Genomic DNA, 20,543 nt, shown 5'->3' on the forward strand with positions numbered 1-20,543 from the left:
CACGTCCCTGGCCCTCCCCTGGCCTCGGCTTACCCATCTCGGTATTGGGGCCACGACCCCAGGTTTCTTTTTCCCCTAACTCCATCTCCTGGCCTCACTCAAAAACTCTCCCCGCGCTGTGACTGGGCTGGACCCAGGGGCACACCGGGACTAGCATGTACAAAGAATACCCGTAGAGTCCGGAGCCTAATAAAACGAGTTTCCTCTTTCAGCCTCTGCTTGTCTATGCCCGTTCCGGCCTCCCAGTCAGAGCCCAGTCTCTAACATAATCTTTCCCTTTATCCATGCACCTTTTCCCACACGGAAGTCCCTCTGCCTGTCTAACTTGAATCCAACCCGGTGTAGCTTCTCCTTCGCACCACTAAGTCCGCGCAGCTGCATTTTCTGTGGGCGGTCCCGGGGGGCTGACCCAACCCACAGAACAGCCCTCCCTCCTCGGGTTGGTAGAACTTTGATTCGTTCTGGCTCGATACCCACGCGCGTGACTTTACGTGTGCCCAAATGTGGGCTGTGAGTTCCAAGCTGAGCCTCGTTTTGCAGAGAGGAAGGAGAGTGAGACAAGGCGGAGTGGGAAGCCCAAGAACCTGGGGTTTGGAGGAGAGGAGCTGCTTAGAACCGGGGAAGCCAACGGTGGAGAAATCCGGCGGAGTAGAAAACGACTGAGGACTAGGGCTCGAACGGAGCGAGAGGATTGGACGCTGGGATTCGAGGGGGCGGGGATAGAACGCAGAGGGTTAGAAGGGGGCGGGGATAAAGCCAGAGACTGGAATACCCCGCAAGGCGCACGCGAGGCAGAAACCCGGATTCCTGGATGTTGGATAATTGGGGGCGACCAGAAGCTCCGGAGGCCCGACGACCAAGTCGTGGACTAGTCGCACTGGGATTGGACATATGCAAGTGGGAGACTTGGGTCTGGCACTCTAAATCGAGGGTGGGGGGCTGTGCTCGGGCTGGGTCTCCAGGATCGGATCGGCGGACCTCTGACTCAGCGTGGTAAGTATCGGAGGGGCCCGAGCTCCTGCGGGGCCTGGAGGCCTGTGGCTTGTGTTGGGCGTGCGGGCGTCTCCATCACCCGTCCTCGAAGCTCGCAGCCGCTCACAGCCTCAGCGTCCCTGGCTGTGAGGCATGCGCAGTAGGGTGCTTTCTACCCCTTCCCCTCCAGTCCCCAGCGCGGGGGGAGGGGGACGCCCTAGAGCGGACGAATTTATAGATATTCCCCACCCGCCACCCGCCCCCGCTCCTCCCCCGCCACTCCCCACCCACCCCATCCTCCCTCCTCGCCCCGGCATGGGAAGCGGAAATGGGGCGGACGGTGCCAACGTCTGGCAGGTGTTCATTTCAAATGGGTCTCGGACTGATGTTTTTCTCTAGACCCCGCAACTCAACCCTGGACCGGTTTCCCGCCCCCAACCCTGAATCTTGAAAGTCCTTCATGGGGAGGGGCGCACAGCCTTGCACCTCGTTCTCAGCAGAACCGCAAAAGGGATTAACGCGAATTGTTCCTCCTGGCTCTCTATGCGTTCACAGAGGTCCCCAGTTGACGTCCCTCCAACACCGGAGGTGTCTGGCCAAGTCCTTCAAGACCCCTTAGGTGGTTAAGGAAGGGTGAGCCGCCGTCCTGTATTCCTGGGTCTGTAAGGAGGAGGGGGTTGGGACCCGGACTCCTGGGTCTGAGGCTGGGGACATGGAGAATGACCCTCTGTCCACCTCCCAGGGCTCTAGCGAGACATGGCTGAAGCGCACCAGGCTGTGGGCTTCCGACCCTCGATGACCTCGGACGGGGCCGAAGTGGAGCTCAGTGCCCCCGTGTTGCAGGAGATCTACCTCTCTGGACTGCGCTCCTGGAAAAGGCACCTCGCCCGCTTCTGGGTGAGGAGGGCCACGGCTTGATTTCCTTCCAGGAATCCAGTTAGGTTCTGGGGTGGGCGAGGCGCACCTCCAGCATCTTGGTGGTTCCACTAATGGGATCCTATCTCCCCCTTCTGGGAATTTTGCTGTCGACTTTTAGAACCCCTTAAATAGCCATTTCTGGGTTCTCTAAGGCTTACTTGGGAACCCTCAACCTCACCTACTGGGAACCTCTATTTACCTCTTAACACCACTTCCTGGACCACTTCCCCTTTCCTCACACCCCCAACCCAGCTTCCACCCAATTTCTAGAATTCATACCCCATACCCCATGGTGCTCCCCTCAGCTTCCCCTTTCATCTCCAGGTTCTAAACTGGGTGATCATTTCTGAACACTGTGACCTGATCAAGATCTTGGTCAGCCCGCAGCCCAGTCCTGAAGGGCCCTTCTTCCCCCTAGCTCTTGTCCCTGGGTCTGGGGGCCACCTCCTTGCCCTTGCTTCTGAATCCCCAGTACATGTCTCCAGTAGGCAGTGCACCTTCCCTATGGTTCCCAGATGTGAACCTCCAAATGTCTATATCCACACTTCTCTATCGCTACAGACCCTGCTGTCCTGGTCTGGGCTCGTTGCCCTTGCTTTAGAATGCCCATGCCCAACATCTAACCAGAGCTCATGCCTGCCCCCAGGGTCCCCAGTTCTAGAGCATCCAGAGTCCCCCTGGTGGTCATGTCCTATCTGTGAACACGAGTCTTAAACACCTGTGGGGTTGGCCAAGCCTGACTTTGCATCACGGCTCAGCTACTTACCGGCTGTGTGACCTTGGGCAAGGGTACCTCTTCAAGCCTCAGTTTCCCCGCATGTCAAAAGGGGGCGATGATAACACTCCCCCCACAGTACAGTCTCAAGGTTTAAGTGAATTCTTACACTTAAGCACCTGGCCTGTGTCAAGTGCGGAGAAAGTGTTAGCTTTTGATAATATTGTTCTCAATTCATTAATCAGATATCTATGGAACATTTATTAAGGGTCTGTCACTGCTTGGGACACTGGGTACATGACAGGGAGCAAGACAGAATCCTGCCCTCGTGGAACTTTAGAGTTAGTTGGAGGAGAAGGCAATAAGGGGAGAAATAAGCAAGATGGCGAGTATGTCAGATCACGTGACTTGTGCACCGCCAGAACAGGGAAGAACAGTAGAGCCAGGCTGGAAGAGGGAGGCTGGGGGCGTTGTCACTAAATGAGGGGGTGGCCGGGGCCTGGAGAATGTCCTGAAGCAGAGACGTTTGGGCAGGCTGGATGGGACCTCTAGAGCCTTATGAGTTGTTAAAATAGAGAGATATCTGTTCCAGTGGATAGAAAGCCCCTACCCCAGACCTCCAAAGAGCTTTTGTTGTTGTTGTTAAGATTTTGTTTTATTTTATTAAAGATTTTATTTATTTATTTGTTAGAGATCACAAGTAGGCAGAGAGGCAGACAGAGAGAGAGAGAGGAGGAAGCAGGCTCCCGGCTGAGCAGAGAGCCCGATGTGGGGCTTGATCCCAGGACCCTGAAATCACAACCTGAGCTGAAGGCAGAGGCTTAACCCACTGAGCCACCCAGGCATCCCCACAGCCCTTGAATTTTGACAACAGCTGTGTAACCAACTTCCTAACAAGACAGGCCATTCTAGAATGTTCCTTTGAGCCCTTTCCTGGGGCGCGCCCCCCACTCAAGGCAACCACTGTTCCAATTTCTAGGCTTGTGGGTGGATTTTGACTGGTGCTGCATTGTTGACTATTCGGACCCCTAGTTTTGTGTCCCCCCAGACTCTCTTATTAGTATTAACTGATTATTGTAATAATGACCTGTGCCACAGGGCTGTCGTGCATCACGTGCAGTGGGTCATTTGGGCCAAGCATGTGGGACAGCGTCCGTGTGGGTGGTTCATCAGCAGGAGGTCAGAGTGACTCCCGAGATGGTTTCCCAAAGCACGTGGGACATGACACCTTGCTTTGTATCTGTCGCATTAGGGTCCCGAGACCCTCTGGATGATTTGAGGGGATTCACAGTGGCCTCTCCATGGCTTTGGACAAGTTCTTCAAAACTCCTGTCTTCTCAGTTTTTTTTTTTTTACCCGTGCAGTGGTCATAGTGATATTACTGCTACCTTACTGAGCAGCGGAGCAATGACATGATTTATTGATGCCCCTGGTCCTTGGGAAGTGCTCGGGAGACATTTCCCCTTATTATGAAGCCCCTGTTCTACCACAATTCAGAGCAGCAGATAAAGGAACCTATAGCTGCCCTTAATAAGGAATATAGGGGCGCCTCAGTGGCTCTGTGGGTTAAAGCCTCTGCTTTCGGCTCAGGTCATGATCCCAGGGTCCTGGGATCGAGTCCCACATCGGGCTCTCTGCTCAGTGGGGAGACTGCTTCTCCCTCTCCCTCTCTCTGCCTGCCTCTCTGCCTACTTGTGATCTCTGTCTGTCAAATAAATAAATTAAAATAAGAAATCTTTAAAAAAAAAAAAAAGAAGGAATCATAAACAATGAAATCACCACGTTTGCACATAAGCTTTTCTGGCCGAACCAAAGAAACATCGTCAAGTGAATAAATCCCCAAGGAGAGGCAGAGTGGCAACAGAACGGGTCATGGTAATCATGTTTATTGAGTACCTACTGTGTGCCTGGCTCTGAGCTATGCAGTTTCCCCCACCCCCGCAGCCTCTTTGGCTTTATTTTTCTCCATATTCTACTGCCTTCTGTCACACTACCCTAAATCTTTTTCTTGGGTAGCAGTTGTCTCTGTCCCCCAGAACAGCAGGACTCTTGCTGTCTCATCACTGCTGTAGGACTGTGATCAGCATTTGCTGAAGGACGTTTTCTCATCCCACACTCATGACAGCCCTGTGAGCCCCCTACTGGGATTGTTCCCATTCTAGAGATGAGAAAACTGAGACAGAGAGGGGAAGCCACTTGCTTGAGGTCACTTAGCTTGTTAGTGACAGAGCCCAAGCTCTCATCCATGAACCCTGAGGCTTTTCTGCTGCTAAATGTGGGGAAAAGAGAGAACTCGATTTCTTGAGCCCTGATGCCAGTACCCCCACTAACAGTAGATCTTATCCTGCTCTCTGCGTGACCTTGGACCTAAGTGTTTTCTTTTGCAAAATGAGGTCACTTAAGTACCACCTCACAGGGTTGCTTGGGGGATTTTCAGAGTTAATTCTTGTAGGTGGTGCTTAGAACAATGATGGTGCTTGGTCGTCAGACTTGGTTAAGTGTTAATTATCTCCATGGCACTTCCCTGGGAGTCTGGTTAGTACCCCAGGACTTTCATTCATCCCATGGTCATGTAGTTCTAGAAGGCCTACCGAGCTCCAGACCCTTTGGCATGTGGGGGATCATTTTGGCTGAGAGTAACCTCCTCCAGGGAACCCTCCCTGATTTCTTCAATTTGAGCAACTCGCCTCTGCAGGGCTCCTGTGCCTTATGTCCATTAGCACTCACTTCATTCCTGACTCACCTCCCTGAGGGCAGGACCCAGATCTGTCTGGTTTCCCCTGGGTCTTGAACACCCAGCTCGGGGCTCAGCACATGCTGGGTGCTCTGACAGTATCTAAGAATGTTGCTCAGAAGAGGGATCATTGATTGAATGGGTGCCCTTTCCTCCCCACAGAATGACTTTCTCACGGGTGTGTTCCCTGCCAGCCCCCTCAGCTGGCTCTTCCTCTTCAGTGCAATCCAGCTCGCCTGGTTCCTCCAGCTGGATCCTTCTCTAGGACTGATGGAAAAGATCAAAGAGTTGCTGCCAGACTGGTAAGCTCCCCCATCTGAGCCTAGTATCCCTAATTCTTCTCCCTCCACCCAGTGAGTTTCTCTCTCAGTGTGGAATGCGTGCCAAAGAAAAGTAACCTCAAAAACAAACAAATACATAAATAAAAAGAAAAGTAACCTCTGAGATTTACTTTGGGTCCGATTAATAAAGGTATGGCATGAGTAAAATGGAGGTGATTTCCTCCCTTTCTTGCTAAGAGGGACACTGACAAGCTAGAAAATGTCCAGATATGGTTATTTATGTACTGACAAAAGTTGGAGTTCTGCGGTGCTCTTAGGCAAGAGATGTTATTCTCTTGTCAGTCTTCATTTATAAAATGCAGGTAATAATAACTGGTTCCCATGGTGGTTGGGAGAATGAAACAAAAGGATGCCCCTTTTGGGGGGGCACCCGGCTGGCTCAATTGGTGGAGCATGAGACACTTGATCTCAGGGTCGTGAGTTCAAGCCCCATGTTGAGCATGGAGCCTACATACATAAATAAACAAATAAATTCCTTTAAAAAAAGCATGCACGTGATCCATTCGGTACAGTGCCAGGAGGTTACTAAACAGGAGTGGTTGTGTTATTGTAATTGTCATTTTGGGGAAAGATTTGGAGCCCAGGTGCAGGGGAACTGACAGGTTCTAATGGTTCTAATTCTTGGCTTGGTCCTCCCTGGGACGAAGGTTCCGGTTTTGTACAGACAGTCCCAAAGGGCAGACCAGGATCAGAGGTAGGAATTTCCAGGAAGTCTAGATTTACCCCGTCTACAGAGGGGAAATAAGGGCCCCAAGTCCTCCAGGTGGGCCTTGCTCGCGCGTCTGATGCAGCTTTGCAAACTTGCTGATCTGCAATAGTTTCCGATCCGCAGATCAGCATTTCCTGAGTGTGTGTTGGAACCACCTGGGAGGCTTGTTCAAACACTGATGGCGGGGGCAGCCCCAGAGAGTCTGTCCTAGTAGGTCTAGGTGGGGTCCGGGGATTTGCATTTCCAACCAGCTTCCAGGCCCTGCAGATGCTGCTTGGCCAAGGGCCACACTTTGAGAACCATTGCTTTAAAGTATAATTTGATGCTGGGAGAGAGAAGTGTGTCCCTTCTTCTTCTTCTTCTCCTCGTCCTCCTCCCCCTCTTCTTCTCCCTCCCCCTCCTCCTCCTCCCCCTCCTCCTCCTTCTTCTTCTCCTTCTCCTTCTAAGATTTTATTTATTTGAGAGAGGGGGAAAGAGAGAGCATGTAAGTGGGAGGCAGACCAGAGGGAGAGGGAGAAGCAAACTTCCTACTGAGCAGGGAGCCTGAGGTGGGGCTCCATCCCAGGACCCTGGGATCATGGCGGGAGCTGAAGGTAGCCGCTTAACTGAGTCATCCAGGCACCCCAAGTGTGTGTCCCTCAAAAAAAAAAAAATACCAGCTCCCACTTACTAAGTACCTATCAGTTTCCATGGGAAGTGATTTTAGGAGCTTTGGTGTCATTGTTCGGGAAAGCAAGGGCTGGGTGGGGTTGGAGGAGAGGAGCAGTCCGAGGCCGAGGGCCCGGGAAACCCAGGCCCCTTCTCTCTCTCACTCCCCCAGGGGTGGGCAGCACCACAGGCTTCGGGGAGTCCTGGCAGCTGCGCTGTTTGCTTCGTGCTTGTGGGGAGCCCTGATCTTTACGCTTCACGTGGCCCTGAGGCTGCTTCTGTCCTACCACGGCTGGCTCCTTGAACCCCACGGAGCCATGTCCTCACCCACTAAGACCTGGCTGGTATGTGAGGGGCAGAGCCCTCCCTGCTTAGGCCCTCCGGGGACCCACTTCTCTGTCTCCTCTCTGGTCTCTGTCCCCACCTTTCTGGGACCCTGTCCACCTCCTCCTGAGCTTCTGTCCCCCCACTTCCTCTGGGTCTCTATTCCATTCTCTCTGTAGGTTGCCACACCACCCCCAAACCTGGTCCCCCACCCTAGTGAGGGGTGTAATGACCCCCTAATTCCCGTTTCCCTCCAGGCCCTGGTCCGCATCTTCTCCGGCCGCAAAACAATGCTTTTCAGTTACCAGCGCTCCCTGCCACGCCAGCCCGTGCCCTCCGTGCAGGACACTGTGCGCAAGGTGGGTCTGCCTGGGGGACCTCCACCTGGGAAGGGCTGGGGCGGGCGGGGGAGGGCAGGGGGCGTGACCTACCCTCTTCTTGCCACTCAGTACCTGGAATCGGTCCGGCCCGTCCTCTCCGATGAGGACTTCGACTGGACGTCCGTCCTTGCGCAGGAATTCTTGCGGCTGCAGGCATCGCTGCTGCAGTGGTACCTGCAGCTCAAGTCCTGGTGGGCGTCCAATTACGTGAGTCCCAGACTCGGATACGCAAGGTTCTGAGGGCTCCTTAAGCACCTGTAGGTCTAGGCCCCTCCCCTCCCACGCCCCGCCCACACCCCGCCCCATGCTCTATACTCTGAGCCCCGCCCCCCCACTCCTATAGTTTAAACCCAGCCCGAGATGCTCCGCTATGCTGCTCTTACTCTCCAATATTCTTTTTTTTTTTTTTAAAGATTTTATTTATTTTATTTGACAGAGAGAGATCACAAGTAGGCAGAGAGGCAGGCAGAGAGAGAGGGAGGAGGAAACAGGCTCCCTGCCGAGCAGAGAGCCAGATGCGGGGCTCGATTCCGGGACCCTGGGATCATGACCTGAGCCGAAGGCAGAGGCTTTAACCCACTGAGCCACCCAGGCGCCCCACTCTCCAATATTCTGAACCCCATCCATTATGGGCCAACATTTTGAGCCTCCCCACCCCATGCTCCGAAGTTCTGAGTCTGACTTAATAATCTCAGCCCCGCCTCCAGAGCCTGCCCACATCCACAGCCCCGCCCCCAACCCTCCAGGACTGGAACCGCAATTCCAGGACTTACCCAACATTTCAGCTCTCCCTTGGAAGGAGGCAAAAAACATTTTGAGCCCCCGCCCCCAGAGATGTTCTTGTTTTACCCGCTCCTTCTGCGCGAGGGCACCTCCCCCAGATGGGTTTCTATTCTGAGTTGAGGAGCTAGTAGGCTTTTGGTAGTACTCTGACTTGAGTTTCTTGGGAAACTGAGGCACAGAACAAGACAGCAGTTCACCAAATCAGGGGTGATGGGTCTCCTTTTCTGTGGGAAGTCATAAATAGCCGCGGTCAGCGTGGGATGAGGTGGAGGTAGCAGTGAAGGGACACACTGGGTGGTGTGAGTGTCTGAGGGATGGGGTGGTCTGGGGACACCACCACTGGCTGAGAGGATTAGGGTTCCAGGAGGAGAAGTTCTTAGGGCTGAGCCCTGAGGACTGGACAGAAGTTGAATCTGTCAAGTTGGTCTGCAGAGAGAGGTGAGGAAGTAAGGAGATTGCAGGGCAAGGGCTGGGAGCCAGGAGAGCTTTCCTCTGGTTGAAACAAAGGGTTGAAGGTTGATCCTCACGGCGGAGTGGTGGGGAGAGGCCTGAACTCCAGCTGAGGACCTGGGACTTTTTCTAGGGGGTGCCAAGGAGCCATGGGAGGGTTCTGCACAGGGGTGGGTCGGGATCACCTCTGCTGTCCGGGAAAGACTGGAGGGAAGACACTGGAGCCTGGGGGGCTGGAGAGGGTGTTAGGGGGAGAGGACAAGGCCTGAGAGGGGGATGAGGCAGATTCGAAGGCAGGAGGGGAGGGCCCTGGGACTGCCAAGCTGGGGGTGGGGAGATGGCGAGGATGGCACCCACGGGCCTCCCCTGGGGGCTCTCCCTGAGATGGGGAGAAGGGGAGCAGCTTTGAGGTGAAGCCATTGAGCTCCATGGGAGTGCCTGGGGGGTGGTGGGGAGATGCCCTGGGGCAGCCCAACCCCTGAGTGAGGGCTCAGGAAAGAGGCCTGGGTGACAGCAAACGGAACCTTCTTGGGCAGAAGGAAATTGAAACATTGTCCCCCAAGGGGCAGCAGCATGGAAAGGTCAGTCAGACAAGCTCCATGGAGGGGACTGAGTCATGTCTGGAGGGGTAGGAGGAAAGGCAGACCTTAATTTTTACACTTTTTTCTCTTCAAGCTGTTTGGGCCAGGTTCTGTGTCAGTACATATGCTCATGTGTGTTCAGATGGACACACACACACACACACACACACACACACACTGTATATATTTCGTTGTATCTCTAAGGCACTGCCCATTATAACATACCCCATTACCTTAAATGCAACAAAGAAAACAAAAAAAAAAACAAGGCCAACTACAGTCTGACACGGTGCTATCTTATCAGACTTTTTAACTATTTTTTGAATTATGTTATATAAATTTTATTTATATAATAAGTGTATTTTATATATATAATGTGTATTTATATATAATATAAATTTTATTTATATAATTGTGTATAATTTTTTTAAAGATTTTATGTATTTATTTGACAGACATAGATCACAAGTAGGCAGAGAGGCAGGCAGGGAGAGAGAGGGAAGCAAGCTCCCTGCTGAGCAGAGAGCCTGATGTAGGGCTTGACCCCAGGACCCTGAGATCATGACCTGAACCAAAGGCAGAGGCTTAACCCACTGAGCCACCCAGGTGCCCCTAATTATGTGTAATTTTAAGTTATATAACATATATAATTTTTATTGTGGTAAAATGGACAAAATACAAAATTTACCATTTTAACCGTTTTTAAGTATGCAGTTCGGTGGTATTAAGTACATCTGCAATGTCGTGGAACCATCACGACAATCTATTTCCAGAACTTTTTCAACATCCCAAAGAGAAACTCTGTACACATCCCCATTCCCACTTACCCAGAGTGCCAGGTAACCTTTAGTCTACTTACTACCTCTAGGAATCTGTTTTAGAGTTTTCGTGTAAGTAGGATCATACATGATTTGTCCTTTTCTGTCTGATTCATTTCACCTGGACTGATGTTTTCAGGGTCCACCCATGTCATAGTGCACATCAGGTATCCATTCCTTTTTATTTATTTTTATTTAAGATTGTTATTTATTTATTTGAGAGAGAGAGAACAAGTGGGTGGCAGGGTCAGAGGGAGAAGCAGACTTTCTGCTGAGCGGAGAGCCCAACGTGGGACTCGATTCCAGGACCCGGAGATCATGGCCTGAGGCACAGGCAGACACTTATCTGAGCCACCCAGGTGCCCCATTGTCATTCCTTTTTATAATGAACATTCCATCGCAGGGGCGCCTGGCTGGCTCAGTTGGTGGACCATGTGACTCTTGATCTCAGGGTTGTGAGTTTGGGTCCCAGATTGAGTGTAGAAAGGACTTAAAAATAAAATCTTTTTTTAAAAAAACCCACTTTAGGGCATCTGGGTGGCTCAGTGGGTTAGGCCTCTGCCTCCGGCTTGGGTCATGATCTCAGGGATCGAGGCCCTCGTCGGGCTCTCCACTCAGCGGGGAGCCTGCTTCCCCTCTCTGTCTCTGTCTGCCTACTTGTAATCTCTCTCTCTGTCAAATAAATAAATAAAATCTTTTAAAAAAACCCCAACCTATTCTATGTATGGATTGACCACACTCGTTATCCATTCATCTGTTGATGGATACTTCGGTCTCGGTGGTATTTTTTAAAAATCTCGTATGTGGGGCACCTGGCTGGCTCTGTCAGTTAAGCATCTGCCTTTGGCTCAGGTCATGATCCTGGGGTCCTGGGATCGAGCCCCGGGTCATGCTCTCTGCCCAGTGGGGAGCCTGCTTCTTCCTCGCCTGCTGCCTGCCAGCTGCCACTGCTTGTGCACACTCTCTCTCTGTCAAATAAATAAATTTTAAAAATCTTAAAAAAAAATAAGTAAAATCTTACATGAGATCATTTCACATATCTTATTGTGCACCTAGCTTTTTTTAGTCAGCAGCTGTCTCAGTGCTCGCTCATTCCACAGCAGCCAGATAGGTGCACCTTGATCTGTTTGGAGAGCTTGATGATATTCTAGGACATGAGTGTAGCACGGGTTAGCTAACAGATTCCCCAACTGTTGGACTGATAGGTTACTGCTAGTTACTGATCATGATGGCCTCCTTCATTGAGCTCTACCCCCCTGTTTGGCAAGGCAAAGTCTGGGGCATCTTGCCGCTCCCACTGACCCACCCCCCGACCTTGGCCACAGCTGCCCCAGCCTTGTGTCTTTCTGCCCCACTCCTAGGTCAGTGACTGGTGGGAAGAATTCGTGTACCTGCGCTCCCGGCACTCGCTGATGGTGAACAGTAACTATTACATGATGGTGAGAGGGGGAGAACGGGATTAGGAGCCGGGAAGGGGCTGAGTTCTTAGCTCCACTGGTCTAGGGTTGGGATATCTCTGTAACAAGTGGGGTTTAGGGTCAGTGACCCCAATCAGAGTCTAATTCACCATCTTGCCGCCTTTTGGGGTCAGCATCTGTGTTTGGGGTCTGTGCCCCGAGCAGGGCCCTGACCTGATCCCAGGCATTTTGCCGTCCCCTCGGCTGGCCCCCAGGACTTCCTGTACGTCACTCCCACACCAGTGCAGGCCGCTCGTGCTGGGAACGCCGTCCATGCCCTCCTCCTCTACCGCCACCGGCTGAACCGCCAGGAGATCCTGCCTGTGAGAGCCCCCTCTCCCCGACCCACGGGCTGGGGTCGGAGGCTGTGGTCCTGTGGCTGTGTGGCCATGTGGGTCCTGGCAGGTCGCGTCCTCCTGAGCCCATGGTCTCTTGCAGACTCTACTGATGGGAATGCGGCCCTTGTGCTCCGCCCAGTACGAGAAGATATTCAATACCACGCGCATTCCTGGCCTCCAAAAAGGTGAGGTTCCTCTGGCGTTCTCGCTGACTGAGGCATACAGTATACATACAGTATAGGGTTGAGCGCATGTTCTCCTGGGTTCGAATCCCAGCACCGTTGCTCCCTAGCTGTGTGATCTCGGGTAGGTTATAGCCCTCTCTGAGACTCAGTTTTCTTATCTCTAAAATGGGATAATAAGGGTACATAGGGTCGGGAGGGTTCAATGAGTGTTTAGAACAGTGTGAGCCATACAGGACGGGCTTAATAAATGGTTCTTATCTTTTTTTTTAATTTATTTTGGAGAGAGTGTGTGCATGCGCCGGGTGGCGTGAGGAAGAGCAGAGGAGGAGGGGGAGGGGCAGGGCAAGGATCCCAAGCAGACTCCCAGCTGAACAGGGAGCCTGGAACAGCTGGATCCTGCTGCCCTGAGATCATGCCGCCCTGAGATCATGCCCTGAGCCAAAACCAAGAGTCAGACACGTAACCGCTTGAGCCACCCAGGCACCCTAAATGGTTCTTATTCTTGCAGTGTATCTGACCTTCCTGCCCTCTGCCCTTCTGTCCCCCCGACTCCCCCCAGATCACATCCGCCACCTCCGGGACAGCCGACATGTGGCTGTCTTCCACCGAGGCCGATTCTTCCGTGTGGGGACCCACTCCCCAAGCGGCCTGCTCTCCCCACGGGCCTTGGAGCAGCAGTTCCAGCGAATCCTGGATGACCCCTCCCCCGCCTGCCCCCAGGAGGAGCATCTGGCAGCCTTGACCGCCGCACCCAGGTGAGAGTAAGAGGTCAGGGGACCTGGAGGCCCAGGCACCCTCTGGAGGTTGGGGAGAGGCAAGGTAGGGGACCAGGCGGAAGCTGGGCGGGGTGCAGGGGTGGCCTGGGCTCAGGCGCGTGTCTTCCCCCACTCTCCCTCCAGGGATATGTGGGCTCAGGTGCGGAGTTCCCTGAAGATCCAGGCTGAGGACGCGCTGGAGGCCGTGGAAGGAGCAGCTTTCTTTGTATCACTGGACTCGGAGCCTGCGGGGCTCACCAGGGAGGACCCTGCAGCTTCACTGGACGCCTATGCCCGTGCCCTCCTGGCTGGCAGGGGCCATGACCGGTGAGTCAGCCCCTGGAGTTGAACCCCACCCCAACCAGTGACCCCAGAACCTGGTATCTAGACCTGGGATTCTGGACACTAGACAAGCAGACCCTGGACCCCAGATCTGAGGACCACTGAACCCCAGACCTGGACCTGCAGACCTAGAGACCCCAAAGCCAGAACCCCAAGCCCGGGGACCTCAGGCTCAGAACCACAGAATCCTTCGATTTTCATCCAGGCATCCCAGACTCAGGACCTCGGTTGTGGGACTTCCTACCTAAAGATCCTCAGTCAACAACCTAGCTGCACCCCAGGCATCACTCTGATTTCTGAGGTTCCCAGAAGAGGCCCCCTAACTTCTCAGCAACTTGGGAGCCTTGACCCTTTCTTGGCATGTTCCCCCCCAAATCTTCCAATTTAACAAACCTTAGACATGCCCAGAAACCATCTAGACCACCTGGTAGAGACCCCACCCTCTCAGAGAGCCCCACATCAACCCTGGTTCCAGAAAAATCCATCCACCCTGACACTCCTATGTCCCACAGAACGCGAGTACCTGAGTTCCCTCTTGGGTCCCTGGTGACCACTTTGAGTTCTCCCCCTGCAGCTGGTTTGACAAATCCTTCACTCTGATTGTCTTCTCCAACGGGAAGCTGGGCCTCAGCGTGGAGCACTCGTGGGCAGACTGCCCCATCTCGGGACACATGTGGGAGGTAGGAGAGCCAGCCCCCTGCCCTGGGGACCATCAGCCCCACTTCCAAAGACCTTCCTTTCCAGGGTGTTACACTCAGAGGGAAGACAGAGGCTCAGGTGGGACCAGGAGCCTCGGGTCTTCCTTCGTCAGGTTGAAAGGGCTGGATTTTCTTTGATCTGTAAGTTCCCATCCAATCCTAAGAACCTTAGCATCTCTATTTTATGTAGTCCCTAAATCATAGTGTGTGGTGTCTGTGCCCTATCAGGTTCCTGCTGTTCCGTAGTGTTACACAGGGTGTTGGATGGGGCCCAGGGTGGGATCTGGCATGTATGAGGGGAAGGGAGGCCCTTTTCAGCTCGTAAGAGCAGCCCCCAGTAAGCACTGTATTTCCCCCTTTAGTGGTACTGGTAAATGAAACTGTCAATTCAGTTGAACCTCAGACCCCTCAGACCTTTTTTTTTTTTTTTTTTTAAGATTTTATTTATTTATTTGACAGACAGAGATCACAAGTAGGCAGAGAGGCAGGCAGAGAGAGAGATGAGGAAGCAGGCTCCCTGCTAAGCAGAGAGCCCGACGCGGCGCTCGATCCCAGAACCCTGGGATCATGAACTGAGCCGAAGGCAGAGGCTTTAACCCACTGAGCCACCCAGGCGCCCCCCCTCAGACCCTTCTTGTCAACATTATGGTCTCAGCCCATCAACTTTGAAAGAAGAGATGTCACATAGAATATGGTATAGATCATTGGAAACTCCTAGGCCCCAAGTGAGCTGTTCTTCTGATGTTTCTAACGTTGCAATGGGGATGTGAATCCCTTCTTCTTAAGTTACCGTGAGAATTAAGTGGAAGGCTGGCAGGTGGTAGGTGCTCCTGGTTGTTTTTTTTAAAACATTTTATTTATTTATTTATTTGACAGAGAGAGAGAGAGATCACAAGTAGGCAGAGAGGCAGGCAGAGAGAGAGAGGAGGAAGCAGGCTCCCTGCCGGGCAGAGAGCCCGATGCGGGGCTCGATCCCAGGACCCTGGGACCATGACCTGAGCGGAAGGCAGAGGCTTTAACCCACTGAGCCACCCAGGCGCCCCAACTCCTGGTTTATAATATTGAAACAAGGGGCCCCTGGGTGGCTCAGTGGGTTTAAGCCTCTGCATTCAGTTCAGGTCATGATCTCAGGGTCCTGGGATGGAGCCCTGCATCGGGCTCCCTGCTCTGAGGGGAGTCTGCTTCTCCCTCTGTCCCTGCTCTTGCTATCTCTCTCTCAAATAAATAAATAAACTCTTAAAAAAATATATATATATATATATATTTAACAATCAGAATGGAGGCGGCCCCCTCTGGAGGTCCATGCTGTGCTGGGCTCTTCCTCTCCTGTCTCAGGACCCTGATGGGGGTAGTGGGGGTGGCGGGGATGGGGTGTCTTGGGAGGTCTGGGGCAGCTGTTGATGGCTCTTTGTCTACCAGTCAGAAGCAAAGGGTCAGTAAGCCCCCTCTGAGTGTTAGTATTAGTCCTGCTCTCAATCAACTTGATCCTGAGAACCCACCTGTGAACATTGGAGGTTTCTGATTCCCAAGGACTGCCTCCCACCCGCTAACCCCCAGAGGGACTTATGAAAAGAAGTCCCTGGTTAGATGGCTCTCAGCCCAGAGGGAGGAAAGGACTCTGACAGCCTCCGTTTGTACACAGTTCACTCTGGCCACGGAATGTTTTCAGCTGGGCTACTCGGCAGACGGCCACTGCAAGGGCCATCCTGAACCCTCACTGCCCCAGCCCCAGCGGCTGCACTGGGACCTTCCAGAAAAGGTGAGACCGGGTTTGGGGGGCTCTCCTCCAAGTCCCCCAGCCCCCCTGGCTTTGACTTGAAGCTCATCCCCACCTCCAAACTCAACCCCAACCCTGACCCCAGTCCCACCCTGACCCCCATCCTTAATCCAGACCTTCAGTGACATGTTCGTCTCTGTCCTCATTTTCTGCATTCCACCCTTACTCTGACTCGATTCCCACCTCCACTTCCAGCCCCACTCCCAGCTCTAACCCTACCCCATCTGTAACCCCAGCCATCCCTCCCTCCCTCTTCCTCTGGCAGATCCGTCTGTCCATCTCTCTAGCCCTGAGGGGAGCCAAGACCTTGTCTGGAAACATTGACTGCCACGTCTTCCCCTTCTCCCACTTTGGCAAGAGCTTCATCAAACGCTGCCATCTCTCTTCAGACAGCTTCACCCAGGTGGCCTTGCAGCTGGCCCACTTCCGGGTCAGTCGGGGCCCTCGGCCTCAGCCCCTTGCCAGGACTTTGGTTCCCCTGGGCCTGCCTTGTCAGTCCCTTTAATGACTCTTCTCGGTCATTGCCCTTGGGGGTCTGCCATCTTGATTTCTCTCTCCCGACCACATATTCCCTGAGTGGGAGGAGGGGGGAGGCCTACACAGAGGTGGGTCAAGTCTGTGAAGATTTCCAGAGACCAGCTGACAGGCTCCTCCCTTGTCCCCCAGGACAGGGGTGAATTCTGCTTGACTTATGAGTCGACTATGACTCGCTTGTTCCTGGAAGGTCGGACAGAGACGGTGCGGTCTTGTACAAGGGAGGCCTGCAACTTCGTGAGAGCCATGGAGGACAAAGAGAAAACCGTGGGTGAAGACCTCGTTTGAGGCTTTGGTCATTTCCATACACTCATTCCTACATTTGTAAATATTTCTGGAGTACCTTCGGAGGACCAGACCCCATGATGGGCATTAAGGACAAAAGAGGAACCAGACCTGGTCTCTGACCTCCAAGAACTCACTGGTGGGGAGAGACAGAGATATTTCAGCAGAGTGTGATATATGCTTTCATGCGGATCACACAGGGCACTGGGGGAGTACCCAACAGGGATTCTAGGTTCCACGATGTAGCTCTCTTTGATTATTTAACCAATAGGTGACCTTGTGGCTTCTGTTGGTACCCTCCCCTGTAGTCCCTATGTAACCTTTTTACTCAGAACCCCCCTGGGTACCTCTGTTCCCTCTCCTCCTACCTATTTTGGATCAGTGGTAGGAGTTGGGACCCTAGATCAGACAGACCTGGGAACCTACCTGATTCTGCTTTGCTGTGTGACCCTGGGCAAGTGACTTCCCCTCTCTGAGCCTGTTTACCCTTAGTAAAGTAGAATTGATATCCCTGCCTTGCTGGGATTTTGCAGGCTGGGTTGACACCAGGGGTATGTGACAAGCCCCAGCAGTAAGCCCACTTCCTGTCTTTCCATGACCTGTCACCTCTCCCCGGGGGACCCCAGGAACCCCAGCGCCGTGCCCTGTTCCGCCTGGCGGTGGAAAAGCACCAGGCTCTGCTGAAGGCAGCGATGAGCGGACAGGGAGTTGACCGCCACCTCTTCGCGCTCTACATCGTGTCCCAATTTCTCCATTTGCGCTCACCCTTTCTGGACCAGGTTGGGGTGCAGGGAAAGGGTTAGAGATGGAAGAGGGGAACCATGGGAGGAGAAGGGTACTTCAGGACAAGGAGGGTGAGGTGGGAAAAGGGGGGTATTACAGGAGAGAGTCGGTAGGGGGCCCAGAGAGGGAAAAGGGGAAAAGAGAAGGGGAGGGGATGGGGGGGTGTCAGGGAGAAGAGGAGGCGTGGCCAGTGGGGGTGCGGGGTGAAAGGAGGTGCGGCCTGGAAGACCTGAGAAAAGGGCGGGATCAGGCAGAAGCCGAGAGGTGTGTTCCAAAAGGAGTGGAAGGGCAGGTGTCAGGGAGGGGAAGGGCGGAGAAACTTGATGATTCAGAGGTGAGAAAAGGCTAGAGCTGCATGGAGCTGAGCCAAGGGGGCGTGGACTGGTGGGTCTGTCCGTCTTTGTCTCAGGCTCGCCCGTCTTCTGCCCCTCAGGTTCACTCAGAGCAGTGGCAACTCGCCACCAGCCAGATCCCTGTTCAGCAAATCCACCTGTTTGACGTCCACAATTACCCTGACTACGTTTCCTCTGGTGGTGGATTCGGGCCTGTGAGTGGATCTGGGCCTGACCCCACCTCCCTGGACCCTAGGCCCTGAGGGAGAAGGGCACTGGGGCTCTGCACTCCGGCCTCGTGGGGGAGGAGGAGTTCGGAGGCTAGTTGGTTCCCCTCCCTCTGTCCCTCTCCAGGCCGATGACCACGGTTATGGCGTTTCGTACATCTTCATGGGGGATGACACCATCACCTTCCATATCTCCAGCAAAAAATCTAGCACAAAAACGGTGAGACAGACTTGAACACACACCCCTGGACCATCCTCCCTCAGGACCCAGGGGACTGGACTCCTAACTCTCTCCACTCTTAGAACCAACCAGTCTAGAATCCCAGCTCCCTGCTGCCCCTATGATCCAGGAAGCCCAGCCCCCTCCTCCCTCTGACCGGGGCATCAGGGATACCAGCCCTCCTGTTTTCCAGCGCCGAGGAGCCCCTCTCCCAGCTTCTCCTGGACATGATGTATTTCTCCTTCCAGGACTCCCACCGACTGGGACAGCACATTGAGGATGCCTTGTTGGACGTAGCCTCCCTCTTCCAGGAGGGACAGCGTCCTAAGCCCAGATGCGGAGGGTTACCGGAGGAGGACTCGGGGCACGGGGGTAGCTCTCTCCCCTGCCACAGGAGGGGCTCCAAGGCAACCACAAAATCCACCAACTTTTGACCCCTCCCTGCACGGAGCTGGTCTCCCCAAGAACTAGGGAGAGGGTCTTTACAACTGGGCTGGTGCAGGACAGAGGTGGCCTGTTTGGGTTTGGAAAATCCCACATCTGGTCCAATAAAGATCCGTAAGCTGGGCTTGTGGTGTTTGCCTTGCTGTTGGGCTGGGCAGGGGTAGGAGAGGTGAGGATCAGGGTGGAGAAGGAGAAGAGTTCCCCTCCATCCCCAGGCCCAACCTGAATTCTCAGTTACAGTCAGTTTCAGCTACAACCCCCAGCCCTGCCCATTCCATTGCACACCAAAGCTAAGCATCCAAGGCCCACCTCAGCCAAACAATTCCCCAAACTCTCATTAGTCCAGTTCCTGCGGCCCCAGTACCACTGCCTGCCCCAAAAGTAAAAATCGACACCATTCCACTCACTCTAGTTGACACCCCTCAAATGAACCCCTCAAGATTCGTTGTTTTTTTTTTTTAAAGATTTTATTTATTTATTTGACAGACAGAGACCACAAGTAGGCAGAGAGGCAGGCAGAGGGTGGGGGGAAGCAGACTCCCACCGAGCAGAGAGCCCGAGGTGGGACTCGATCCCAGGACCCTGAGATCAAGGCTGAGGCTTAACCCACTGAGCCACCCAGGCGCCCAACCACTCAAGATTCTTATTACTCAACCCCAACCCCAGCCATTTCAACCTCTATCTCGATGAGGGATTCAGCTCCCATAACCAGGAAATGCACTACCTAATGTTCCCCCCCGCCCCCCCAACAACTAACAACTCCAAAACACCACACCCCACTACACCCAAAAACTCAACCACAATTCAGAGCATACGACCAACATGAAAATGACCAACCCCAAACTCCCATCACCCCACTAAAACTCCCATCCCATCCCCATCATAACCCAAACTTGAACCTGACCCATAGTTATGACTTTAAACAGCACACTCCTTGATCACACCTCCACTCTACCCCCACTACCCCTACAACCCCCACCAGCTCAGCCGCAGTTATGTCAACACCAACCCCATCTAACCACACCAAATCCCCAATGATCCAACCCACCACTGCCATGATTCCCATACTCTATGACCCCAAGCCCCATTTTTTTCCGTCAAGTCGAGCATAATAACCCAAGCCCCAAAACACATTAAAATCCTGAACACCTTAACTGCAACCATCCCAACCTCCACATCTAACCCACTAACTCTAGTGATTCTGAAAAATGTTGACAAGTAGGGCGCCTGGCCGGCTCAGTCAGTAGAGTTTGCAACTCTTGATCTCAGGGGCGTGATTTCAAGCCCTGTGTTGGAGATCAAGTTTACTTAATTAAAAAACATTTTTTGACAAGTGCTGTGACCCTCTTCCCTCCACAAAGTAGACCTTCATCATTCCCCCCCCTGCCCCCCCGCCGCCCGCACCCTTGAGTGTGGACTGGAACTAGTGACTCTTTTCCCCCAAGTAAAAGAATATGGTAGAAGTAACTGTGACATGAAAGACTTCTGGTTCCTTCTCACTCTCTCTCGGAATCACTTGCTCTGTGGGAAGCCATCTGCCATGTCGTGGGAACACTCAAGCAGCCTGTGGGGAGGCCCAAGTGGTGAGGCTCTGAGGCCTGCCAACTACCAGTGAGGGAACCATCTTGAAAGAAGATCTCCCACCCCAGTCAACCCTGCAGATGACAGCAGCCCAACTGACTTTTTTGCTGTGACCTCATGTAAGATCCTGAGCCAGACTCCTGACTTGCAGAATCTGTGAGATAATAAATGTTTGTTGTTTTCAGCTGTTATGTCTTGGGTTTTCTTTGTAT

At 53.3% G+C, this 20,543-nt stretch overlaps 1 protein-coding gene across 1 annotated transcript; it reads left to right on the forward strand.

Annotated features, from left to right (window-relative positions):
- The first annotated feature begins 428 nt into the window (after positions 1–428).
- Positions 429–18,874, forward strand: CPT1C (carnitine palmitoyltransferase 1C). Its single transcript, XM_032839056.1, has 20 exons — positions 429–993; positions 1,528–1,605; positions 1,715–1,869; positions 5,502–5,641; positions 7,210–7,381; positions 7,619–7,720; positions 7,811–7,948; positions 11,735–11,812; positions 12,046–12,153; positions 12,269–12,353; positions 12,913–13,108; positions 13,253–13,435; positions 14,025–14,130; positions 15,791–15,907; positions 16,191–16,355; positions 16,592–16,726; positions 17,371–17,523; positions 17,961–18,074; positions 18,214–18,306; positions 18,555–18,874. Exons 3-20 carry the CDS (start codon positions 1,729–1,731, stop codon positions 18,738–18,740), a joined length of 2,412 nt encoding a protein of 803 aa, XP_032694947.1. The 5' UTR covers positions 429–993; positions 1,528–1,605; positions 1,715–1,728; the 3' UTR covers positions 18,741–18,874.
- Positions 18,875–20,543: the final 1,669 nt, after the last annotated feature.

The sequence above is a fragment of the Lontra canadensis genome, unplaced genomic scaffold, assembly GCF_010015895.1.
Source record: "Lontra canadensis isolate GAN:19392208 unplaced genomic scaffold, GSC_riverotter_1.0 scaffold107, whole genome shotgun sequence".
In the NCBI taxonomy this organism is placed as follows: domain Eukaryota; kingdom Metazoa; phylum Chordata; class Mammalia; order Carnivora; family Mustelidae; genus Lontra; species Lontra canadensis.